Below are 26,029 nucleotides of genomic sequence, written 5' to 3'. Positions count from 1 at the left end.
ATGTGTCTGATTATTACTGATTTTACAGGACGTGCATGAAATAAAGAAGACACAGAACCAGGGATTTTTTTCCTGAAGTTTGTTTTAATGTCATGAGACACTGTGGCTCTGATTTTTTTAGCCCATAAAAAGATGTCAGGAGATCTGACTTTCTGTAAAAAAAAAAAAAATGGCACAGCGATGTGATTTGTTTTCACATTAATAATAAGGATACTGATTTCCAAAACTTTGTTCATATTTAATGCTCACCGCTATAAATAAAGAAAATCCTCTGCTCGGCGATACACAGCAAAAACAATTGACCGTCAATCATCATGATGTTACAAAAAAAAAAAAAACTCAATGAAAAGTTAATGTAAATTAATATTTATAATCATGTCTGATTCTCTGAAATCAGCATCAGATTAATTGCATTTTAATTACAATAAAAAAAACAACCCGCAGCGTAGAGTTAAAAATGCACAATAGAAATATATATGAAGAAACATGATCTGCCATTATTGAAATATGATTTATGGCCTGTATTCACGAAACGCTATTGAGATGCTTTCGATACATTAGTGCACTAACAATCTCGTCCGGCCAACTTGCAATAATGATAACAAATTTAATCGAATAAATATGTCAAATACTATTAATTTTAATCCAATATAATAAAAGTAACCACGCAAATTGCAATTATTAGGTCAGCTAAAAAAAATAATATAAGCAATGAATTTCGAGTTATTGTTTTTTTTTTTCCTCATTATGTGTGATGGTTACACCCGGTTGAATTTTCCATATCATTAAAAAAATCAAACTCACCACATATAGGGCCTAAGCAAGAGGAAAAGTGGAGCGAATGAGTGTTCTCAGCCTGCTGCACTATAGGGCTGTACCCGTACAGAGGAGCGCCACTGCTTGACAGGAACCGTCAGAGCTCCATATTTGGGCAAAACCACGCCCCTTCAGCGTCATATTCTGACAGCGCCTCTCCCGTGGGTTTAGAGTTTTGGCTCCCGGGAAAGATTTCAGTCCTCGGGGAAAGAGGGCTTAGTTTTGCATGTTCCCATCCATCCTGCACGACGCGAAAGGGCCCCTTATCCACCTCTCCTGTGTACTAGGAACACCTCCACTGGTGATCAGCCTTTGCCTGTGTTTGTCTTGTGGAGAAGCAGCAGCACCTTTTTCAGGAGTGGGTTTTTTATTCAACAAGAAGTCCTGAAGGTTTTGGATGCGGTGCTTCAGGGATGTGGGCACTTTGAGAGCAGCATCACCCACAAACACAAACAACTGCCATCGATTTTTCTGTGAATAGCACAAAAAAAGAGAGAGAAAAACAAAGAGGAACAATAGCAACACAAAAAAAATCTTGTCTATTGAACAATTCACTTTTCCAGTCTGTGGATACCGCTCTAACTAAGTACAGCACTTTGAGAATTGTTCACATCGGACGGACTGAAGAGGGAGGCAAGACCTGTGGACCGGGTTTTCCCTCGCAAGTCTGAATCGGCTCTCGCTACTTATCCCGTGAAAAAAAAACAACCCTAAAGGATAACACGCTTGGACGTTTATTTCCCTAATTTCGCAGGAGGCTCTTTTTTCACGCAAATTGTCCTAAATGTTTGGAATTCAGGAAACTATACCGCGGGGTGGGACGACGATGAAGGAGGAACCGCTCGGTGGACTGAACTCGGTCCGCTCCTGGATGCACACAGCTGGGGTGGTGGATGCAAACACAGCCGCCCAAAGGTACGCATGCCAAAAGCATCTGATTTTTCTCACGCATTCCCTCCTCATCATATCGACCCCTCAATCCCCTGAATACTCTGTATCAATTACGGTCTCCCAATAAATGCCCCCCCTTCGGCTTTCCCTTCTTTCATTACATCAGATTACCCATTATTGTGACAAATCAAGAAATCTCCCCCGTACTCAAGCGTGCTTCTGCATCTCCAATGTTTCCATCAGCTTCTCCATCATCTAGTATCCCCGGTGTCCGGTGCTTAACCGAGATGGTCTCTTGTTTTCTCCCCGCAGCGGTGTCGGCTTGGCACGGGCACATTATGAAAAGCAGCCCCCTTCCAACCTCAGAAAATCCAATTTTTTCCATTTCGTCCTGGCGCTGTATGACAGACAGGGTCAGCCCGTGGAGATCGAAAGGACAGCTTTTGTGGACTTTGTGGAGAAAGAAAAAGTAAGCGGTGTATTTTTAGAAAAATATACGTGCACCCCCCCTGTACATAATCAGCACATGTATCGAAATTATGTTCACTGAAATGGCAATGGGCTAGTAAAAGGGGAAGTCACGTGTAATATTGATTTTTTTTTTTTTTTTTATAAAACTCAATTCGTTGATGACAGAGAGTCACCAGTTTTCCTCTGCTTTTTGCACGTAAATATTTTTTGTCAACACACAGACATGTGGTGGTGATGAGCAGTTGTTGTGCTGGTGTTGATTTTCACAAACTGTTGTCTCCTGCAGGAACCAACCAGTGAAAAAACTAACAATGGGATACATTACAAACTACAGTTATTGTACAGCAATGGTGAGTTCAAGTGTCTTTAATATTTTTGCAGACACGTGCACACACAAACATTTTGTGTGAGCAGTTTGTCTGCACAACACCATCAATAAAAATACTGATAATATTATAAATAATAACAATAAAAGCAGTGTGATAATTTTATAAATGTAACAATGTGCGAACTTTATATTTTTAATCACATGTTCACAAACTTCCCCCCCCCCTCTTTCTCTCTTAAAATATTTCCCACAATTCCTCAAAACTCACAACTGCTCTTCTTCCTCTTCTCCCCAGGCGTCAGAACAGAACAGGATCTTTACATACGGTTAATCGATTCCATGACGAAGCAGGTAAGCTGCTGTTACACTTGTTTCTACGCACACAGTTGCAAAAAAAAAATAAAAAAAATCCATGGCTTACTTGTGCAAAACCCTATAGCACGCCGTGCAAATCGTCACCCCTGAGATGCATGCAACACACGGTTTAAAAAAAATAAAATAACGTGCTGCTTGCAAAATGCAAGTTGTGGCACAAAATCAAATTATCGATGTAACAAGACGAGACAGCTTCCATTTTGACTGTTTACGTTTGGCCATATCATATTGCAAGACTCCAAAGTCAATTTTGGGCTCCTATGTAGGCTCACATTAAAATTTAAACACCACGTCTGCTCCATATGATCAGATTTGACTTTTCCTGCAAAGTGTCAGAGGTGACGCTCTAAACACATTTTAAAAATTTGCATTAAGTATTATATTTATAGATATAAATATTAATATATTTTTTCTCTGAGGTGCATTTCACTTAACAAACATTTGAGTGACTTTTCAACCCAGAGCCCTGCGCGTAAAACGTCATTATTAAGTCTTTACGCGCGTCTCGAACCAACGCAAAGATTTGCAAAGTTAATTATAATTCGGGGAATAAAATCAGACGCACTTATTTCAGCTCTCCACCTCGTGTTTTGGTATTAAATCGAGGGTTTAGCCGCAGCCTTCCTTGAATAGAGCCGTGAAACCCTGGGCCACTGGTCACAGACAACATTCCTGTGCGAATGATCCGAGTCAATGACGCAGAACAAGCAATTTATGGATTTCTGTTTCTACAGCTGCAAACTGCGACATAAATCAAACCAATATAGATAATCGCCCGGTTCCTAGCACAAAAAAAGAAGAGAAGAAGAAGGGAAAAAAACATCAGGTCAAGTAGGACAGCTTTTAAAAGCAGAGAGTGATGCGACCTGGTTCAGATATGTCACTTTTTCAAAGTCACTCTCTCATATTGGATTTACGCGTGCCAAAAAAAAAAAAAAAAAATTAACAATGTCATCAAAACATGACAGAAAAGCCTCGCTGTTTATTTATTTGTTTTTTATATTTTTATTAAAAGCAGTATTTTGTCAATAATGTGGTGCTTTGCCTGCGTTTTGCACTTGGTGCCGGTTCAGTATACGAGGGAGTGAAGTGTCTATCCTTAGAAATGGAAGAAGGAGGGAGGGATCGAGGGAGGGAGAGAAGAGCGGCAGAACTGATAGCTCCACGCCATCTGTTTCAGCCAATGCTCAAAAATTACTCAACCGTACCGCCAGACACCGCTTTTTATCCACAGAAAGATCATTGTTAGCGGCTCAAAATAAACAACAGATTGCCCATTAACACTTTCCCCCAAATATCCCCAGATTATAAGCATATTGATGACACTTCTATTGGATCTCTCCTTATGAAAATCTCTCTGTCTCTCTCTCCTTCGCTGTCTGTCTCTCTGAGCCGCAGGATATTATCTAGATTAATAAAAAAATACAATTTATTATTATTATCATCATAATCATTCATTTTACAATGAGATTTTTTATTGTTGCTGCCCCAAGAAATATTGCTCTTGCTCTTATTATCATTATTTTTGTAATTGTTTATTGAGGTTGATGTGTATATAAATTAAATGTAATTTATAGTGCTGTGATTACTGTAATTTCCTACATTGCATTTGCTCATGTAATATGTTCTGTTGTCCCATGATCATGTGTGTTCATACTCTAATTTATTTTATTAAGTGCAAAAACACCCGCCCAATTTTTTGGTGAATTTATGTGAATTAATATGTGTTTAAGAGATGACTGTGTTTTCACTTTATTTCCATCTCATTTCCTTTCAAAGGCCATAGTTTATGAGGGCCAAGACAAGAATCCAGAAATGTGCAGAGTTCTTCTTACCCATGAAATTATGTGCAGGTAAGCATTATTTTTTTTTCTCTCGCTCTGTCCATTTTGCAGATCCAGGCAAAAAGTAATTCCCTCCCCTTCAATAAGTTTTGACACTCATGATGTGATGCAGCAATCCAGGCTGTCCTGTGGTCCTTCAGCAGCCACAGAGACAGAGAGAGACAGAGAGTAGACAGAGAGGGAGAGAGCTGCTGTCATTTCCAACTTTGATATGATATGATTCAACTTTGATATGAATACGAATATGACAGTGAGAATGAACCGACTTGTCTTTTCCAGTGAAGGCAAATTGAATGTATAATAAACAGCCAGTGACACGGTACATAAGTTATGTTTTTTAATTTTTACTTTATTTATTTTTATATGCTAAGAATCGCATGTCATCATTTAAAGCCTGCCAGAGACAATGTGTTTTCTGTTAAGTTATGCATAGGCGTTGCATGCCATGTTTCAGTTTTTTTTTCTTGCTCCCCCCCACCCCCACCCCCCCACCTCTTTTTAGCACAGAGTCAGTTCTCGGTTGATCCCACCTGTCAACAATGATCAGCGAGCCTTTTAGCGTCATTTAACCACATAAATCTCAACCTCTCATATTGCGCTGCTATTCAGCGGTGTCATTGATACTAAAAGGAAAAACGCCTTTTGTTGTTATTGTTGAGCTCAGCATGAGCTTTGTGAACATTGAATTTGGATACTGTCGGTTAACCTCTCCTTTGTTGCACCGGTGCATTGTTCAAGTTACTGGTTGAGAGCAAGTGCAGCATGAGAGCTGAGAATGATTTGTCTTTTTCCATGCATAAACTCATCACTCACGCTCAATTTATACATGCATCCATCACTTATTTGTGACACGTTGAATATGCTCGTGCTCTAGAGGTAATATTTTTTTTTTGTGTGTCAAGAGGAAGTGCTTTTTGCTGCTGAATAAAGAGCTACTTTAAGTGCTGCCTGTTATCACATAAGGAGATAAATATAATAAGAGCAGTTGTAATAAGAATAATCTTTTAATATCTTATTATGTCTTAATTTCCAGGCGTGTGATACGTGTAGTTTTTGAATTATATTTTTGCTCTAATACACTGCAGCGCCTTAGCTATAAAACACATCTTTATTACTGCTGCTAGAAAGTCATGTAAATCAGACATATTTAAATAATGTGTGGTTGACTGACAGTAGCTTTGCACAAAATCTTTGTTTTTCTTTCCGCACCATATGGCATAAATCAATCTTATTCACATATGTTTATATGTTTTCATTTCAAATGGAAGCGAGGATGATGTATTTGTTTATTTTTGCAGTTTTTGATTCAAGTCCCAATCAAAGAAGTGAGAGGCAGCTAGCTATAGGCTTAGGGAGGAGATGGCTGAAACATGTGGTGGAAGATAGATTAGTGCTTTTGAGGCCATAATTGATAAATGCCCTGCAGAAATATTGGTTGAGGGTGGCACCTTGCATCTCCCTCAGAAATAGCAGCTTGGCAATTAGAGGTAAACAAAAGCTGAAGCTGTGAAAAGTGACTCCCCTGCCTCCTGGCCCAATCCCCACTCCCCTCCCCTCCAACACTAAGCCAAACAACACAACATGTTGTTTTCACCATTTTTATCAGCCATCAGCATCAATGGAACGGATAGATTGAGTGAAGGAAATCTCATGGCAATTTTTTTTTCTCCCCGATATCAAAACCACTCCAAGGCACTTAATAAATGTATGTGGGTTTGTGTGCATTATTTATTTATTTTTATTTATTTAGCAAAGTGTTGCTTGTTCTGAGACACTCTGTCTGTGTTCCTATAGCCGATGCTGTGACAAGAAAAGCTGTGGAAACAGGAACGAGACTCCATCAGACCCTGTGATCATTGACAGGTAGGCCGTGTGCAGCTTCCTCTGTGTTTGTGAATGAGAAAGTGAATGAGTGAGCGTCTTGACTAAATGGATGAGTGACTGAGTGGATGAGCAGGCACATGGATGAGCTAGTGAACAAATGAGTTCCCTCCCGGTGTGCCAGACGGCCCAGTTGGGCTGACTTGCATCTTATAGCCTCACAGTGTGGGAACTGTGGGTGATTCTGTGTGAGTGGCTGAGGGGCGTCTTTCCCAGGTACCTGTGCACCGAGGGGCGGTCACCACCTGGATAGGGTTTGTTCAATCACAGGTGGTTCAATCACTAGAGGATCATGCTGGGAATACACCTAATTAGCTTAGGCAACTTCACATTTATTTGGCTGGCTTCCCTTCTTTGTTTACGACAGTGATGCTTACACTGTCAATAGTTGTTTTTCATTGACTGTTTCCTTCTCTCAAGTTCGCTGTGAGCTAGATGCCATTAAAGTTTCGTTTTAGAAGGGATAAACATTTTATGTCTGCTGTTTTGTTCTGCACCTTCAGGGAAGTTACATCTGCCACATTTATATTACCTTCATCACCTTCTAAAGAGGGAGAATAAATGGTCTCCTCACAGGCATTGACATTTTTTCTCACACTGCGAAACTGTGTGTCCTGGTCAGTGTGAATTTGTGTAGGTAGTTTAGCGCGCGTGTGTGTGTATGTGGTGGATATAGGGGTGAGGTAGGGGGTGTAGTTTGATCGTCGATCTCAATGTAACTCTCACCACGTAGTAGGGAGAGACAGCAATGCTAATGTTTGACTAGCCGGAATCACTGTTTGCTTAGTGGAGAATGCCTGGTATCTGACAGAGGGGACAACTCTCTTATTAGTAATCAAATAGGGCTGAGCAGTTGTTGCTGCCACTCCACTCCAGCGGCTTCTCATGCATCAGGAAGTAGGAGCTGGCTGCCCTGGGAGCCTGGATGGATTACCAGAGCTACTGCTGTCTGAACTCAAACTCACACAGACACACGTAGATGCACACACACACACACGCGCGGAGACACAAACACGACACACACACATACTCATACACATGTTGTTTATGCTTTTATGCTTGACAGTGAAAGTGTATACAAAAAAGTACTGAGGTGTTTAGGACAATGTCAGGATACAGCTCTTTTTTTTCTCTATCTGATACCAGAGGGATTGCTTAATTTATTAGTCATGTGCATCTGCTAGTGAAGGATAGCACGAACATTAACATATAACTTGAGACGTCTACTTTGCTTAATTTCCGCCGCTTTCATGTTTGCTTTGTGTCGCTCTGCTGCCTTTTACTGCTTAGAGTTTCGCACACCATTGTTCTTCAATCTGCGGGACAAAACATGTAACATAAGTACAATAAGCAAAATGAATGCATGGAGAATTAAAGTCAAGAAAGAGGGGTGGGAAAAAAAAAGAACAGGGGAAAAAAGAAGCGGATGGATATTGTAAGCTCAACTGGCTCAGGGAGGGCTCGGATTTTCATTGTGACGAGCCTGAATAGGAGTAGAGTATCCCTTTCCTTGCACAATGAGCGGCTCTGTTGAAACACAAAAGCATATGTTCCTCATTAGACCCTCCCATTGTCTCCATGTCGTAACTATGAGCCCGTCAGCTCACCCTAACAGACCCACACAGGTTCCCAGTGACTGAAGGAGGCTTGCAGAGAGGGGTGCCTGTGAAAGGTTGCAGGGTTTAGCAAGAGTTACGGACATGGCCAGAGCACACTGTAGGCTCGCTACGCAAGACTATTTACCGCAATTACTTGACTATTCCCGCTGTGCATATGTGTAAGCTTTTAGTTAAAGCTTCCATGTTTTACAGCCATTGCTGTTACATCTGTCATTTTCTCATGCACATCATTACAGGCACCTGTGCTGCGGTCGCTGCTGGCAGAAACTGATTATTTCCAATTGAGTAGAACATAGTTGAGTGACATAAACCTAGAGGAGAGGTTTGATTGTTGAATCAGGCATGTCTCATCTGTCTACAATTACAGTATGAAAACCAGCTAGCACTGCCACATTTCCTAGAGAAACAGTAGCATGGCCGAACCTTAAGAAACAGATTTGGAGTGAATCATTGATGGCGTTCATTCGCTGTAACATTTTCCCAGATGGTAAGAGGGGAAAGCGCACACAGCTAGCTGGCATCTAGCAAGACATTAACTGGCGTTCCCATGGATCTGGCATATCCAACGGAGTTTGGGAAACTTATCATTCCAAATGTGTCCTATTTTCCTGCGGTCAAGCCAGACATCTGTTTACCCTATTTTCTCTCAGAGTTTTGATACAGATTTTCACTCAGATTTTTGAAGAGGAAGGATTCTCTTTAAAAAAAAAAAAAAGAAGTTGGTTAGATATAGGCCCAACAGCTGTCACAAAGTTTCAGCACTGCTTGGTCTTTAAATATTTCAGCACTTACATTTGATGCCCTTGCATTATTCATACGCCTTTTTGGATGAAGAAAGGCCCTATTTTTGTTGCATTTGGGTGGGTTTATATGTGTTATGAGTCAAATTTTAACAAAGTCAGTGCATATTTTGCTCCACAAAAAAAAAGTCTATTGTGTTTCAATGGCGTGTGCATACTTTTTCAAGAAAAAAAATATCAAAGTCAGTAGGTGCTTATGTTAAATAAAAGAAACACTAAATTTATCTAGTAACTAATTGCAGCACTTTTGCTGTGACCGCATCACTTTGCAGTTTGGTGTAATCATCTCTCCCCTTTATAAATCCTGCAGTGCTACAGATGTCACATTTATAAGTTAATGGTGCCTTAAAGTAAGTGGGGGTGTAGGTTTATTCAGTCGGTAATTTGAGTCTTTAGAATTATAGTGATGAGGTACCCAATATCTGATTAGATGGCTTTCCCATTTACAGTGCATGTAGTGTATAGCCAAACATAACTCAATTTGCGATGACTCTCCTGGTCTGGTATCTGTCTTCACTCTCTTGCATATTGACTTTGTCTTCTCTTGTGTGAAAGATTAGATACATTGTTCAGGCTTACACATGGATTTTGTAATAAGACAGCACATGTTGTTGAAAGAGGAGAGAAAATGACTCATTCTGCGTGTCAGGGTTCAAAGGTCACATTTTGCTCAGAGAGGCTGGAGCAATTTATGCAAGTGAGAATCAAGACAGAGAGAGAGAGAGAGAATGTGTTATCAGTGTGTTTTCTACCCATGTATGAATTCTGAATTTAATGTATGTTCATACAGTTTAACATCTTGTGTCAATTTACGCTGCCATTCACAAACGGATTCTGGACCACAGCTAAACATGTCAGCTCCATTTATTCCAGCGGCTACGGCACTCCCTTTCACTTCCTGTCACAAAGGTCAAAGAGCACTGACCTTTGGAGTGCAGCCCAGCCACTGAATAATTCATGACATTGACTTGTTTTTTCCCTTATTTTTTTCCCCTTGTCTCTTTTCTTTTTTTTTTTTTTGGTCAGCACACATGGTTGTGCTGTGGGAGGCTTTTATTCATTTAGCTCATTTATAAAGGCCTCACCGCACCTGTTCGTGTGTTAATGCGATTAAATTTTGGCCTAATGTAAATTTTGCTTAGCTTTCCGTTATGTCCCTCATTAGCGAGCCTGTATTTTCTAAATGACTTTGCGTTATCGTTCATTTGTGGAACACCTACGAGGTCATTTCCCAGAGTGCACTTGACTTGTTGTCAAGTTGTTTACCAGAAACAAAAGACTGCAGCCTTAGAACGCCTCACATGTGGTTCCCTCGGCCTTCTAAGAAACAAATCGGAAAATTTGTGTGCTCCCATCTGGTTTTTGCAAAACCGTGATTACCTCCAAAAGCTGAACAAATGCCAGTATTTATAAGGTCAGCCCTTTATGTGGAAATGTGATGTAAATGAGAATCAGCGAAAGGGGACATTAAACAAAATTAAATTCATTGTCTCCTTTAATGTCATTTACATTTTTGGCTAAGCCCTGGACTGTCAAAGAGGATTTCTAAAACCATTTTAATTGCACATCAGCATTGGAAAAGAGGGTGTGTTTTCACTGAGCGGCTGTCTTGATAACCTGCGAAGAGAAGTCTGTTCGTGAAGTACCTAAATGACATGTTTTCACTGCATCTGTAGAGGGGCAATTAAGATGGCACTCAGTACGTGGTGTTAATCTAGCATTGTGCTCCCACCATCCATAATGAAAATGATGCAGTGGATGGGGTCACTGTTGTTGTGATAGAGAGTTGATTGCTGCAGGTGTTCCTTCTGGATTTTTTGCATTATACCGTTGAGCCGTGGGACCTGCACTGCAATGTTTTTTTAGGCTTCACAGTGAGTCATTTAAAGCTGTTAACTTGTGTAGGAAACGCTCTCTTTCTATGTTTACACACGCATGCAAACACCTGCACACACCTTTTCATTTAACAATATATCCATCTCAGCGTTTTATTTATGGCCGCGCGCAGTGTAATTCATGTGACAGATGTGAGTTTTTTGACGCCCATTGAGAAATTGGAGAATAAACTGGCCACCCCTGCCTGAGTCGACGTGATGTTTGAGTGAAGCCTGTCTCCTCCCGAGCCAGAGTAGGAAGAGCAGGAAGTGTTGAGAGCGAAAGCTGTACTTGGCAGCTTTCCTTTGGCTTGCACTTGCCGAAAAATGAAACCCAGACCCTCTCTGCAGCCCCAGAGCCAGAACCTCCTTCCCAGAGCTCCAACATCCAGGATTGGGTAATACTGTTCACTAAGCAAAACATTACCTCAAATTATTCTCGCCCTGTTTTCTATTCCCTCCTCCCTCATGTCGGTTTTATCGCAGTTTGTAAATGTCAAGACACGTACAAAGACGCACAGTATAAATGATATTTTCCAAATTATGCTCACATGTTTGGGTTCACATGAGTGGCGGCTGAACGTAACGTGGTGCCTGATGCTCCCAAGGGAGACCCACCTCACTAGGGTAGGATTCCCCAGTGGCATCAGCTAATGGCAAGACTTGACAACAGCAGAGAAGCCGGGGGTGTTGTGTTTTACTAGCGCTGAGCAGGGGTGATGACTTTAACATGTGTGCAGAGAAAGACTGAGATGTTTGTGCGGTGTGTGCTTGTGTTTTGTGTGTGTTTTTGCTCGTGTGTGTGTGTGTGTATGTGTGTGTGTGCTGTGCTAAAGAGAGAGGTGTGCAGTACGAAAGAGTGGCGCGGGCCAACAGAGCGACGGATTCGGCTCCAGCTTGACGGCAGTGAAAGACGAAACATGGTTCCACATGTGTTGAGAAAGAGCAGTCCATCTGTCCATGGAGACAACCCCTCCCCCCTTCACCACCCCCTTCTCTTTCCCTCTTTCCTTCTCCTCTTCTCCTTCTCTTGCTCTCCTCTTCCCCCACTCTTTACTCCCCTGGTTCACTGCTGACAGAAACAAGGCCAGAGCTGGGGTGATGGGATGAATGCTGGGCCAAGAGCAACACTGGACGCTGTATACACACACACACACACACAGTCACACACACAGACATACACTGAAGAGAAAGAAGAAAAGGTTATCAAAGATTTTTTTTATGTTGTTAAAGTTTACTATCTTCAGTTGCATTCACTGACTTGGTTTAGCGCTGCGTTAATGTGATTTAACTCTGACTGTGGAGCAATGGAAATGATTTATTTTGATATTATGAAAGAAAACAACCTATTAAGATTTATTCACTTCTCCTTGACACACTGCCGCAATAAGCCACCATGGTGAAAAAATCTTACATTATTGAAATTAAATCTGAAGTAAATAAAACATGCCACTCTTTCTCAAATATTTAGCAGCCCTCCTTTATAATTAAACTTTGTAGCTGTTTTGAAGATGTTGTTTGGTTTCTTAAAGCATTAATGACGCAAGAGCTTTGTCAAACGGCTTCTGATTCGGTGAATCACATTTAGGTCACTCAGACCAGTGTTTTTTTTTTTTAGCCATTTTTTCTTTTTGAAAAAGGGTCTCCTTTCTTTCTCTTGGCATGTTCTCACTCCCATTCAATCCTTATTAGGTTTCCCCTAATTGTCAAACAAACTGTTGGGTCAACCTCAGTCGTATCTGGCCGTAAAACAGCACATTAGGCCCTGGTGAGGGATATATGTGGTATTTCATCGGAGACGGAGTAATGCTGGGGTTTTATGGTTAAGTACCAGTTCACGCCCACGCCATTTGTTTCGCATTAGAGTGGAGGTTTTGTAAATCAGATCAATATGTTCGCTGAGATGTGATTCCTTGTCGGGATCTCCCGAGTCGTTCTTTCCTCAAGTATTTTTCTTAGGGGACTGGTTGTCGATGCGCACTCCTCCGCTCCCCCTCCCCTTCCCATCCCTTCCCTTTTTCCCTACCTCTGTCAGTCCCTCCCTCCATCTCCACCTCAATCTATTTCCATTTTCTGAATGTAGCAATTTGTAGTGTGACACAGGCAAGATTAGGATGGGAAGCAGTCTGAAGATTTCATCGGACATGGTCCTGCTCCCGCTGGTGTGAGGTCACAGGACAAAGATGGGGGAATTCAGGGATAGGGTCATCAGTTACCTCGGGGAAACGAGCTGGTCTGCTGGCTGCTCTGTTGGCCCCAGGGGTGCCTGGGATGTATCGGAGGAGAAGCCCCAGAGAAAGAGCTCTGAACCAGTGTCATTTATTAAAAGTGACAAGTTATTTCTAACTATAGCTCTGTTTTTATTGTTTTACAATGCTGTCATTTGGAACAGTGCCCCTCTCTTCAGGAATCACAAACAAGTGATGAATGAACGAGGTGACCCGCTATTTTTTTTTTTTTAACATATACACACATCGCTCGATGCACTTTGGCCACACATGTGCGCTGTTACGTTATATTATGTATTTTGTTGCAGAGCTCAAATGAAACAAATGTGCAGGTTTAATAAAGATCGACCGTATGATAAGTGTAATGAAAATATTTCACCATTCACCAGTTTTCTCCAGGACATTTGTTCAGTAAATTAATAACAGCTTACAGTATGGATCTCAAACTGACCTCTGCATAATCAGTACCAGAAGTCCCACAGAACATGACCACACTGTGGTGTGTGTGTGTGTGTCTGTGTGTGCACAGAGAGTTGAGCTATTTTAGTGTTCCTTCAGTGGACTTGTTTTTTATTCCGGAGTTTCTTTATTTAAAAAAACAAAACACTCATGCTAATAATGGAGTATTTATGCAATGTTTGACCAGTGCTCTTCATTTAGGGTCACCGAGGTACTCTGCTCCCCCTCTTTTTTTTTTTTTTACTGCCTGCCCCGACTGCGTTAATGATATATGACAGAAATTTCCTTGAGCTGGTTCAGTGGCAAGAAAGGTCCTGGCTAGTCTATATCAATCCATCTGACTTATGTTCCCATGTCTTGAATTACCGCTTGATGGAAACCTGCTGCGGGCTTCTCTTGCCAATTGAAATCAGATCTCCTCCACAGCCTGGTGTGATATTGATCCATATTCAACACCCAGGCAGCCGATCGATCAGTATTGATTTACAATAAAAAACACTCCTCTGCTTGTTCAGCACTGCGATCGATACTTTAAAGCAAAGGGGGGAAAAAATATTTAAAAAGAAGAAAAACGGGATTGTGCTTTTTACCATGCAGTGACCAGCTGGAATATATATATATAAATGTGAGGGGATGTTTCATTTTCATTAGAGGAGTTAAAGTGACCAAACCTTGACCACACCGGCGACCAGCAACCACGTCCGCAGTGAACAATGATCCTCTCCCGCCATGTGAGACAAACCAATAAAAATGGTTTAACGGGATGACACTTCTATAAGGACTCATTTATTGAAGGAGGTGTGTCTGTTTCTGAATTAGTGGCACATCTGCACTGCAATGGGGAGTGCTAAAACTGTCATATCAAATCTGTCTGAAAATTGAAACGGAATGCTAAAAGTGGTGGATCAAGCCCGAGCACTTTAGCTTGATTTCGGCGTGTTAACAGGATGACATGATTTCCTGTGGTTTTGATATTAATTTGTCTCGTTCTCTTTCCCGCCCGCAACACACACACACGCGGGGGCCTCTGCCTCCCACGCGGCCATCATTAGGGCCGTGGTACAATGCCGAACACATTGGAACAGGCTAAGGCGACCCACTCAGCTCCAGTCCAGATCCACTTTTCTCCCTGTCACATCTTAGTCCTAATCTCTCGGACTTCCTCCCCTCTGCCAAATAACCGTTCCCATCCAGCAGGTCCCAGCATTGGCCCGGGCTGCCAACATCTGAAAGTTATTATCCCCAATCTCTGACATCCAGGAGTTTACAGTTATATAATGATGGGGAAAACCACATGTCCCCAGAGGCAGAGAACATTTTTGAGATGCCTCCCCATCTGTTTTGGGGGAGCTGCCCATTTTGGGCCAAACTCAGAATGGCAGGCAGATTTTTTTTTGTAATTTTTATTTTCTACCACTGGAACAGGCCAGTCTGGGAGTCATTATATGGGGTGATAAAGCAAATCCAATTGGGTCAGGTTCCCCTCCACACAGTGCTGGTGGCACCAGCTCTCCCTGCCTCACTGCTCGTCCCTGACTGTGTAAGTGGTGGTTGTTTGTTTGTCCTAGAGAGGCTGGGCTGGGGGACTAATGCAAGCCCGGGGGCCAGCCAGGTCGGAGGCGACGGTAAACCCGAGCTGCCTGGTGTAGCAGTGCTCCCTCACTGCTGGCTCGGCCTTGTTTGGACTGCAGCTCCGGTTTGCTTTCTTAGAGGGAAGCTGAGCCTCCGTAATCATTGAGCCTTTCGCTCGGGTGGGGAGCACAGCCGAGACCGGAGGGAGTGATGACATAGGTCCGCAGAGGCCTGGCCCGGTCCACCCCTGCTGCTCTTAGCATATTTATTTTCTCTTCTCATTGTATGGTTTAAGTCACACCATATTATGTTCGGACCTTATGCACGTGCATAGGCACTCAGATGTGATGAGGTGCATGGCGTAAAGCTGTAGGCTTTGTTTTTACTAATAACGCCAGGGATTAGTGACTTGCTGACCTCAGTGTAATCTTTATTAGACTGTTAACCATATACTCTAGTTATGAAGCAGCCTTAACTGATGTGAGAGCGGTGACACAGATGTGCGATTCAGGACAACACAAATGGGGGAAACTAACCAAATTACATGCTATTATTAAATCAATATGTAACAGATTATGTTATGTGTTAGATGAATCTATGTTTCTGCTAAAGTGCTCCAAAATCTTACAAATTTAGATAATTTAAGACCCCCATCTTGCCCCCTTGGCGCTCCTCAAAAATGTTTTATTCAACATCACCACTCCGTTCTGTTTTGTTACGTTATTGAAATGGGTTGTCGATTCGAATAGAGTCAACCTGGTGGGCCAATCTCATTGTAGCCAGTGGAGAGTGAAAGCCATCTCTGCAGCATAGCCTCACCAGAACACACACAGAGATTGGACGAGGGGGGCAGTGAGAGCGAGAGTGCCTTCTCCAGATGGAGATCCCAGATATGGGGGAAAATGTCCGGGCCATTTTCCAGGGTTTCCATAATGGGAATCTACCCCTTGCTTGCTTATTAAGTTGTGCACACAACGAGGAGTGAGGAGAGAGATGGAGAGGAGAGGAGATAAGGGCAGGCGAGGCGAGAGATGGACAACCTGCACGCCGTCACCTCTCTGTTGTAAGTGTCAAGCAGACCCTGTCGGAGAAATCACAGGTCATGTGGATAGATGATTGTCAAAGCACCACATTGATATAAGGGCTTTCTTTTTTTCTTTGAGCCGCGGAGGCGCATGATAAGATTTGTTTTTGTTTTCTGTTGGAGAGGGAGAAAGTATGACGTTCAGGTCAGGGAGGTCGACTGCGGGGGTCACGGGGTCACAGCCTTTTTGGTACCTGAGTAACCTCACATGGCTAAGCCATTTCTCAGGCTCCCTGAAATGATGGTGGGGTGTGGAGGGGAGGGGGTAGGTTGAAGGGGTGGGCAGGAGAGTGATCTATCAGCGGCAGCAGCAGACATGCAGACAGAATGGCAGCTACTGCAGCTAAACAGAGTGAGACAGATAGGCAGAAGTCTCTCATACGTAACACCAGGAGCTTTAAGACGACAGCGCTGAGTGTTATGGATGCTTGACATTGACCTCTTACACAGACATGGAGTATTTATCAAGGTTGGAGGACAATAGTGTATTTGTTTGTAAATTATTTAGTTCACTGGGTGAGATGCTACTTTCCTCGCATAACACTCGCCGCTTTTGTAAGATAAGCACAATCTGTTTCAATTCTTCTGTTTGTGCGTTTTGTTAGATGTTTTCGACAAGACTTAGAATTTAGGTGATCATATTTTGAGGACTGTCAGTTCTATCAATTCGAATCTACCTTATAAAGAGAAGCGGGGGAAAAAAAGCTCTGAAGCTTACATTTCTCTCGAAGAGAAATATTTGTGTACAGATAGGCCTGTCATTCTGTGAAACAACATTCATGATTCTTTTATTGGTGCTCAGCCATCACCCCCTCTCTTCCTCTGTGGAAAAAAGGGCTAGTCTACAAAGTGGCTTTTTGCCGTTTGAGAGAAGTAAACTTCATCAGGTCGACGGCGAGGTGTGCTTCACATGTCACTCAGTCGAGCTCCCTCCTAATGAAATGCTGCATACAGATTTCTGCCTGCGGGCTCAGGGGGATAAGACCGTGGTAACAGAATGAAACAAACCCCTTCCCATTCCCTTCACTCACACACACACAAACACATGCACATGCAAAAACATACACAGACAAACACACATTCATACAGCCGAATACACACCCACACACACACACTTGCTGGAGAGCATCCATGTGAGGAGATCCAAATCTGCAATTTATTCAAATATTGATATTTCTACTTGTCAGGAGAAAGGTGCCTTGAAATTTCCTCTGAGTACTCCTGTCAAAAAAATAGCAGGAAATATGTCAGATAATTCATAAATGGAGTTCAGCGCTGCAAAGTCAGTTGGGAACAGCAAAAAATATATATGCTTGTCAATGAAGAATAGGAGCAATATTACAGAGCCTGCTGCTCATTCTTCCATCATGTCAAGCAAACAGCTTTTGCAGGCCCATAAGTGTATGTTTCAGTCTGTGTGTGTATTTGTGCATATGCATGTATATTTGTATATGTCTCCGTGTATGTACATGTGTATGTATATTTATGCATGTGAATGTGTGTGTGTGCTTTGGCTATGTTGTGACTTCTACTTAGATGTGTTTGTTATCTTCTTCCATCAAGACACCCCATTTCCCATCTTGAGGCAGCCAATGGGAACGTGTCCTTTTTTTTTTTTCTTTTTTGCAGAGGTCCGTAACCGGACGCTGGCCTCCATGTGGTTTGAATTAGGGCCCCCGAAACTGTGAAGGACGCCTCGAATGACGTGAGGCACTTGCAGACCAAATTCCATTCTGCTGAATGGTGGAGAAAAGAGCTCTCCGGAATCCTCCGAGATTTTTTGGCTCTGGCCCGCCAGCGATTAAAACAGGGCGGAAACCAATAACTCAATGAATCATGGGGCAACGTCCCATGAAATCTCTCACTGCTCTGTCACACCCTCGTGCAAACCCAAATCAACTTGAACTCTGCTGATTAGTCTTTTTTCCAAAGTGAAAAAAAAAAGAAACCGGACAAAAGTCTTGTTCTTTTCTCCTGTTTTATTAAACGGAACTTTCAACACGTTGAGCGGAAAAGCCACCCTCTCTCCTCCTGTCAGTTACCTCCATTTTGACAAAGTGCGGGCTTCCTGATGATGCATCGCTTGACCATGTTGTGCCAAGGCAAGACAGAATAGGACTCCACATATCTCCTGCGGTCATGTGATGCCATAGTTCATAGCAGTTGATGAGATGCAGTTTGGCACAGCTTGGGACCCATCTGGGAGATGCAGATACGCAGACAGGAGAAGTATTTTACAGCAATGCATCTGCGCGCTTGAAGAGCTATTTAGCATATGCTGCTATACGAGAGAATTTGCTTTGCCATTGCCAGCTGCAGATTAGTCTTCATTTCTCCAAAATCCGACAGAACAGCTGATCCATAGCCGTGGACGGCTAGCGTTGACCAAAATAATGTTTTATGTTAATGCAGCATGTTATTTTATATTTTACTTAATTACTTCTGCATTACGTTGAATTATTCTGTTGAAATAACTCAGGGAAAAATGTCCAGTTTTTCCTTGTATCAACAATAACAATGTCAAGCAGAGCAGTAATGCTGCTGCCAGCACTGGCCGGTTTGTTTCTGTTAGCTCTAGCAGAAGTCAAAGCCCATGCTGCTGCTCTAACTCAAGTGGCTGATATGTTAGGCCATCTAGGGCATGGCAGGCGGTTGACAGTCCATGCAGCCTGTCTACCCACAGGACATCTCCACATAGTGTGTCCACAGTGGGGCCAGCGCTGTCATCTGGGCCCACTATGGACCACTGCTCTGCTGACAGTGAGAGGGTAAACGTTTACCACCTCAATCCCCCATTAACTCGGTGAAGGCGCTTCGATCCTCTGTGAAAATAATGATATTGATTGGAGCTTGGCTCTACAAACGAAATGGTTGCAACTAAAAGAGGGATGGGCCCTTGCATTAGAATATGGGATTTTCGAGGATAAAAGAGTGTTTGGATCTTGTTATATTTTTCCTCTCCTCCATCTCCCTCTAGCTTTCCCCCACCTCCTTGTCTCCTCTCTTTCTGCATTTTTATGTGTGCGCATGTAGTGTGCGAGCCCGCGTGTCTCCTAAGATTACCCCCCGCTATCCCCGCAATCAAACAACAAATGACAACATCATTGCTCAGGCCTTTCAAAATACGACACAAAAAGTGTGTTGTAGCTACATTAACTTGCAACAACCCCCTAATAGACCCTTGTGGGTTTTGTATCACTCCCCCTCTCTCTCTCCTCTCTTCTCTCTGCTAGGCTGTCACATATCCACCCCCCTCACAGTGCGAGCCTCCGAGCCTCGGTGGAGATCAGGAGCTCCCTGTCGGAGGTGCTTTGTCACGTAGCCCAGGGAGCGTGGAACTCACCCAGAGCTGTTGAACAAACACAAGCACAGGGGCTGTCAATAGCAGCTCCGCAAACTAATTGCCTGTCAAATGAACCACCCTCGTTAAGCTGCCCTCACACACACACACACACACACACACACACACACTTGTGCGTGCACCGTGACATTCATACGCTCACACACACATGCACACACACCCACACACAGAGCCGATTTGATTCAAAGAGTAGTGATACCTTGTTAGAAGAAAAGACACACGAGTGGCACTTCTCTGTTTGCCGCCTTGTTTCTGCAATCGTTACCGGCGTGTGTAGTGCAGTCACCATGAGATTGCCATTTTGTTATTATTAAGGGGAACACAGCATTGTATAGTATAGCTGATGTAATCCAAACCCATCCCACACACCCTACACTATATCAGCTGGCGTAATATTTCAGTTTTTAAAACCACTCATTAGATGGTAGCAGAGCTCCATACGCCAAATGTTATTGTTTTTGTGTTTGTTTTGCTTTTTTTTTTTCCTGTAGTCATTAGGCGGTAGCAGTGGAGTGCCCAGCGCCTTGTCTGGGTGCCTGTAACAGTGCTGTCGGATTGACACAGCTGGGGAGAGCAGCTTGAGGCTGCACGCTCAGGAATACACAGGGGTGTTCAAAGCCCCTCTCTGAATCCTGATCAGAGCGCTGCCCCGGCCAACTGATGGCCTATTAAATATACATGCGCAGAGGTCAGAGCTGGAGGTCCCGGCTTCCTCCCAGCCATGTGCACTTAAGCGGAAGGGCTGGGCAACAATAAAACCTCCTCTCGCTCCAGCGAGCTCTCCCCTGACACCCTCACCTCCAGTGTGTACGTCAAGTACAGTGCTCACCTAGCGCTATATTACAACTGCCTTTGTGAAAAGGCCAAATGATGCATTTTTTACATGGTTATTATATATTTATATTCAATAACACCAAGGACCACTCTTGCGTCTGTCTGTCTCCTGTTTTTTTTCCTATTGTCACTGATAAATAGCCTTGCTCGATACAAGCGTACACAGAGTTTGAAGTGAGTCCCTCGCCTTTGTAGTTTACCGGAGATTGAGACAAGGAGGTAGAGGGAAGAGCCCCATAATGGCCAGTCATGATTAACATATTCAGAGTGACACTCTCTCTGTGTTCGTTCGTTAAGCCCGGTCTGTCTGACTAATGAAGTGGAGCGGCAGTTTATCAATTAACCCAGCACTGAGCCATTTGTGCTGGGGATAACACTCGCGCTGGGTGTCACGGTGATCCAGTTTGGTGCCCTTTAACCTCTGCGAGTGTCCAACAAGGCGGGACTGTGACAGCAAGACACACAAGTCCACGACTGGAGATCCACTAAACGGGATTTGTGCCTGCTGTTCGCCGGCCAAATGCGGAGAGAAGGGTGTGGATTGATTGGGTAATAGGATCATGAAAAAAGATCTCCACAAACTAACATTGGGGGTTTTCAGCATTCTCAGACTTCGCATAGATCATAGCAAACAACTTAGTGCTGTCTCTATTAAAACAAGCCCTCCCCTGCCATTATCTTTCCCCCCACTGCTCCTTCCTCCATTTCACATTGTTTGTGTTCATTAAGACATGGGCGACCTGCCTTATCCACACATCAGACCTAGCTCTCAAGAGTAATTGCGATGGTCTCGCAGAGGATAATGTGGTTTAAACTCAGTATAGCCTGTCTATTAGGAGAGACATGATGGCAACCACAAATAATAAAGAACTATTTATTCCTCTCTCTGTGACGCTAACTAGGTAACATATCAAGCCAGCACCGCTAAGGGTCTCTCTTACTGTCAGATATGGCACCCTTCATCCATTCCCAATGGCCCTTGCCTCGACATCTCTGCTCTTCATTTTCTACATGAGCTTGGTCATAAATGCACACACACCTCATATATATTTGATAGTTAATATTTATCCTCGCTGGGGAAGTGCACTTTACATGTGGTAACATACGATTACCTGCAATTCTTATAGCAAAGAAACAAAATCGATATGGATATATAATTCATGACGGAGGGGCTATCAGTTTTTATGGCTCTCTATCCAGGCTCATTAAAGTTTTATCGTAATTGACTGCAAGCAAGAGTTTTTAAGGCATGTTTCTCCCTCACTTTCTACCTTTAATAATTAAGTAAAGTTTAATTGGTTGTATTTTGAAGCACCTAGTGGATGATAGGAGTCTCCCAAATTCAGAAGCATGAATTATAGAGTGATATGTTATGCATTAACCTGTCAGTTTGTTCATTTGTTAAGGCAGAAAAGTATGGTCCCAGCCCCCCAAATCACATCCAGAAATCGAATAACTGGCCGAGGCCTTCAAAAAATTCCTTTTTATGTCTTTCATTGCTGTGTTAATGTAGTGACATGACGCTGTCACTCACAACGCTCCCATCAAGCGCCAGCCCCGAATCGACTCCGCTGATTGGTGGTCAACTTGTTCTCTTGAAGGGAGATTGACAGACGGAAAATTGCACTCTCAGATTTCACCCTTCATTCGTTGCAGTTGTTCTTCCACTCGTCAACTCTCCGCCATGCCTGAGACAGACAGAGGCTTTATCCATTAGCTGTTGGCTTGGCGGGTGGGTGGGCAGATTGAGGCGGGATGGAGGAGGAGATGGGGGTAGGAAGACAATCCTACATTTGAGCACTCTGAGGGAAAATCAATCATGTCATCATAAGTGAGAAGTATGGATGAATTTCATCAGCTGGTTCCTGTCCTGTTCACGTCGCTGGCTTTCTGACTGGCCTGTCCCTCTGATTGGCATCCTCAATGACCCTTAAATCCAAAAAGGGGAGAAGATTTTGAAAACACTTTAATAAGAGAAATCGGACAGTAGTTTCAGGGTCACAGTTTCCCACTTTGCCTGCTGCTACACTGTGGGAAACCTCAAGTGGTTTCTCTTGACAAAGTGGTAATAGATTTACCATATGATTTTGTGCCAAACCAGCATTAGGCAGTTTTGTAAGAAAATGTTTCTCAACTATTTTTCCGTCCACAGCAGATATGATGAAGTGTTATAAAGGGCAGCAGCACTCTGCCACTGAAAATTTATTTTATAATTTTCCCCATCATCTCACAAGGTCACCGATGAGCACTAAAAGCATCATAGGTATAGGGTGTGAAGCAATCAAAAATGGATGAAAGTGAAGACATGGAAATCACAGATGAGAAATTGACAGCCGTTTACAGCCTTGTTGTTGATGTGAGTGACAGAGTGAGGGGAGAAAGTGAGAGGCGACGAGTGAGGAGAGGAGGGGGAAAAGGCAGAGTTAAAGTGGTGATAAATTTAATGGAAAAATCAAATACAAAACAAATTCATTCCTCTAAACTTGATGCTTCAGTCGTTCTTTTCTTGGCCTGTGCTAAGCCTTAGAATAAACTGTCACTCCTTATCGATCGCATCTGAATTGTTACCGAGATTTCTGAAAAGTAGTCTTGACACACACCCCGCGAATAGTAATCTTGGGAGATGAGAACATCCAGACTGAACAGCTAACACCCCTGACTTAAAATAAAAGAGGCTTTTCTTTTCTCCCCTTTTCAAATCCGAGCTAATACACTTTGGTGAATTACAAATTCAGCGATAAATATGTTGCGGTGAAAGATGTGCCCTTGTTGGATTTTATTGTCTTTGCTGGTAACTGTGAATGAAGGGGTGGTGGAGGAGGTGGTGTTGGAGGTGCTGGTGGGGGCTTAGTATTTTGTCATGGGGAATGTTCATAAACAGCAACTGAGCATGAAATGTTTGTACACGATTTGTTTGCCATTTGTGATGGAGATGACATGATCAAAAAATCAATTCACTTCACATTTGATTTCCAGCACGCGGTTAAATGACTGCTGTCGACAGCACCCACTGAAATTCATGTATCATGGTATGGTTCATTATATTCCGATGGTGTATTAATTATGGCTATAGATAGAGAGCTCTGCTGTGAGCGGTAGCCTAGCTGCTGTGTGCCAGGGGGAGCTAGCCCGAGGAGGAAAGCTCTGCTTGTATCCACTCATCCCTCAGCTGACAGGCTTGCTCCAGGAGAAAAGGATTTCTCCGGATTGAGTGCCATTTTCTCTTCTTTAACAAGGAAATTAGTGTGTAAAGGAGATCTGTCAGGATAAAGTGCAGCTTGACTGCTGCTGCCCTCCCCTCCTCTCTGTCTTTCTTTCCCGCCCTTCCCTCCCTTCCTCATCCTGTAACTCGCTCTCCACCTCTCCCTTGCTTCTCTCTTCCTCTATCTGCCTTTCTCTCCTTCCTCTCCCTTTCTTTCCCTTCTCCCCCACTCAATGGCTCCCTCAGGGGATCTTCCTTGAGCATTAGCAGAACACATCCAATGTCCCAGCTACATGATTTCATGATATGATTTGTACCGGGGATTTGCAATAATCCGCAAATAAAGTTGAAAGTGAATGACTCTCAATAAGAGACGCAGACAAGCAAAACCAAACCTTTTAAGATTTTCTTTATCTTTAATGGCATGAAAAATGAATTTGTTTTGCATTAGATCACAACAATTTAGCAATGGCCTGAGTATGTTGTTTTGTCTTTAGCTTTTATGATCATGATTAATTCCTGCACAGGAACCTCAGTGATATACATAATGCATCATTCGCTCATTTAAATGTTCAGTTCCTCTGCAGTTGCAGAGAGCTTGGTAGCTCATTACACATTACCCATGTGTGCCTGGGAGTTGGAGTGTGCCAGCTACTCACTTGTAGTCAAAGATACAGTATCTGCTGCTTTAGCAGGATGTCACGAATTGACAATGCGATTAAACCCAGGTGTCATCTCCACCACTCCAGCTTCATTCACCTCATGTTAGTCCCTTTATTTTGCTCCAACATTAGTGAGAACTAACTTTTCACCTCAAGTAGATAGACAGGGATGAGACCCACTGGCACATTTTAATAAGTCTGCTTCAAAGGTGTAGGGCGAGGGGGGAAAAAAAATCAAAACATCCTGGGTTAATTTGAAATGTACTCTGCATCTGTGATGGGAAACAGCCTCACAGGTAAGTAAGGGAGACAATTAGGGAATATCCGTAAGTGCAGGAGCTGCATACTAAAAAACGCAAATCACTATTTCCCCATCTGGCCCCTACTGTGCCGAGAACTGCAGCTGAGGTCCGATTTCACCCGTCAATCACGGCCGCTTCGCTGTGGGGTGTGTGTCCTGGTGAGAGAGCCTACCCCCAAGTCATTAGCACACACAGTCAAACTGTACTGAGAACTGCCCTGCACCGCTCTGCTCTGCACCACGGTTTAAATATCCCCAGCCTGTGACAGGATCAGTTTAGCGATCTGTAGGATTGATCTCCTCTTTAAAGTTTTGCCTGAGGCGACTCTAATTGGGAACGAGGCTGCCTCCCACTCCCCTCACTCCCTTAACTGTCAGTCTTGGCTTTGTTTACTGAGGACATGCCCAAACCTATTTACTCAATAATGAGGAGACGTGGTGGGGATGCTGCTGATCACATTGAGGCCCCCAGCGGGACTTCTGCATGCTGGGAAGGGCGGGAACATCATTTTAGACTTTTTGAGCTGGTGAAAGTTAGCCTACGCCGCCGCTATAATGTGGAGTAGTGAATATTTTTCTTTCTCCTTGTTTTCTCATATGGCTCTCGTTCCTTGATTTGCAGAACACTTGTCTACCTTAGGGAAATTATTGTTTTTTTTTCTGTCATACCATGAAGCTAGCTAAAATAGAACAGCATTTTAAAAGACAAAGCACATAAGTAGTGTCATTTTACACTGGTAAAATGCCCTCCATATGTTCTGTGCCATCTAGAAAGAATTAAAGCAGACTGAGAGCCCACTCCAAACATGTGAGGTATCGCCAATGTCTTGCTGTGGAGTGGACTATTCATGACTGGAGTGCTTTGGCCTATTGGGCCATTTCCTTTTTTCCTTTTAGTGAATTCCTCAGATTCTCACTCTCATTTAGGTTGTTTTCATTTGCGCTGACTGACAAAGCCTTTGGTGTGGATAGCGAGGCTATAGAGTCCATTGATGCCCATTGGGATTATGAATGATGAAGTGGAGAAGCTGCCGCTATCAGAGGGACACAACACTGCTCTTAATAGAAAAGCATTTAGAAAGGCAGCACGGAGGAGGCGGTGGTGCTGGGGGCTTTCTGACACTCGACTGATAAGAGGCAGCTCTTCAGAGGTGGTAGTGTGTACAATGAAACACGCTGATGGGGATACAATGACACACATGTTGCGTCTGACAGGCGGTGATTTAGACGTGGGGTAAAAAAAAACCAAAAAAAAAAAAACCTGGACCACACAACAGAGAGTTTCGTGACGCGATACTCTCGATACAGATTTTTTCTTGTGAGGCTGCCTGTGCATGTTTCTACTTATTGGTTTGATTTGCGGGAAAATGCATTGTCATTACTCATATCCGGCCGTGACAGATTGAAGAGGGGCAGGGAAAAGGGAG

At 43.1% G+C, this 26,029-nt stretch overlaps 1 protein-coding gene across 6 annotated transcripts in view; it reads left to right on the top strand.

Moving 5' to 3' along the window:
- The first annotated feature begins 1,034 nt into the window (after window positions 1–1,034).
- Window positions 1,035–26,029, top strand: part of ebf3b (EBF transcription factor 3b) — a 67,220-nt gene continuing 42,225 nt past the window's right edge. For 5 of the 6 annotated variants that reach the window (XM_033613073.2, XM_033613070.2, XM_033613077.2 and 2 more), the window contains exons 1-6: window positions 1,036–1,731; window positions 2,020–2,176; window positions 2,465–2,528; window positions 2,802–2,857; window positions 4,661–4,734; window positions 6,520–6,588. In XM_033613073.2, coding sequence (XP_033468964.1) covers window positions 1,601–1,731; window positions 2,020–2,176; window positions 2,465–2,528; window positions 2,802–2,857; window positions 4,661–4,734; window positions 6,520–6,588 — 551 coding nt within the window. In that variant the 5' untranslated portion in view covers window positions 1,036–1,600. Of the gene's footprint in view, window positions 1,732–2,019; window positions 2,177–2,464; window positions 2,529–2,801; window positions 2,858–4,660; window positions 4,735–6,519; window positions 6,589–26,029 lie in introns of all 6 variants that reach the window. The other variant, XM_033613072.2, reaches the window with a different exon arrangement.

This window comes from Epinephelus lanceolatus, chromosome 17, assembly GCF_041903045.1.
Source record: "Epinephelus lanceolatus isolate andai-2023 chromosome 17, ASM4190304v1, whole genome shotgun sequence".
Lineage (NCBI taxonomy): Eukaryota > Metazoa > Chordata > Actinopteri > Perciformes > Serranidae > Epinephelus > Epinephelus lanceolatus.
This window is presented reverse-complemented; position numbering and strand designations above follow the sequence as displayed.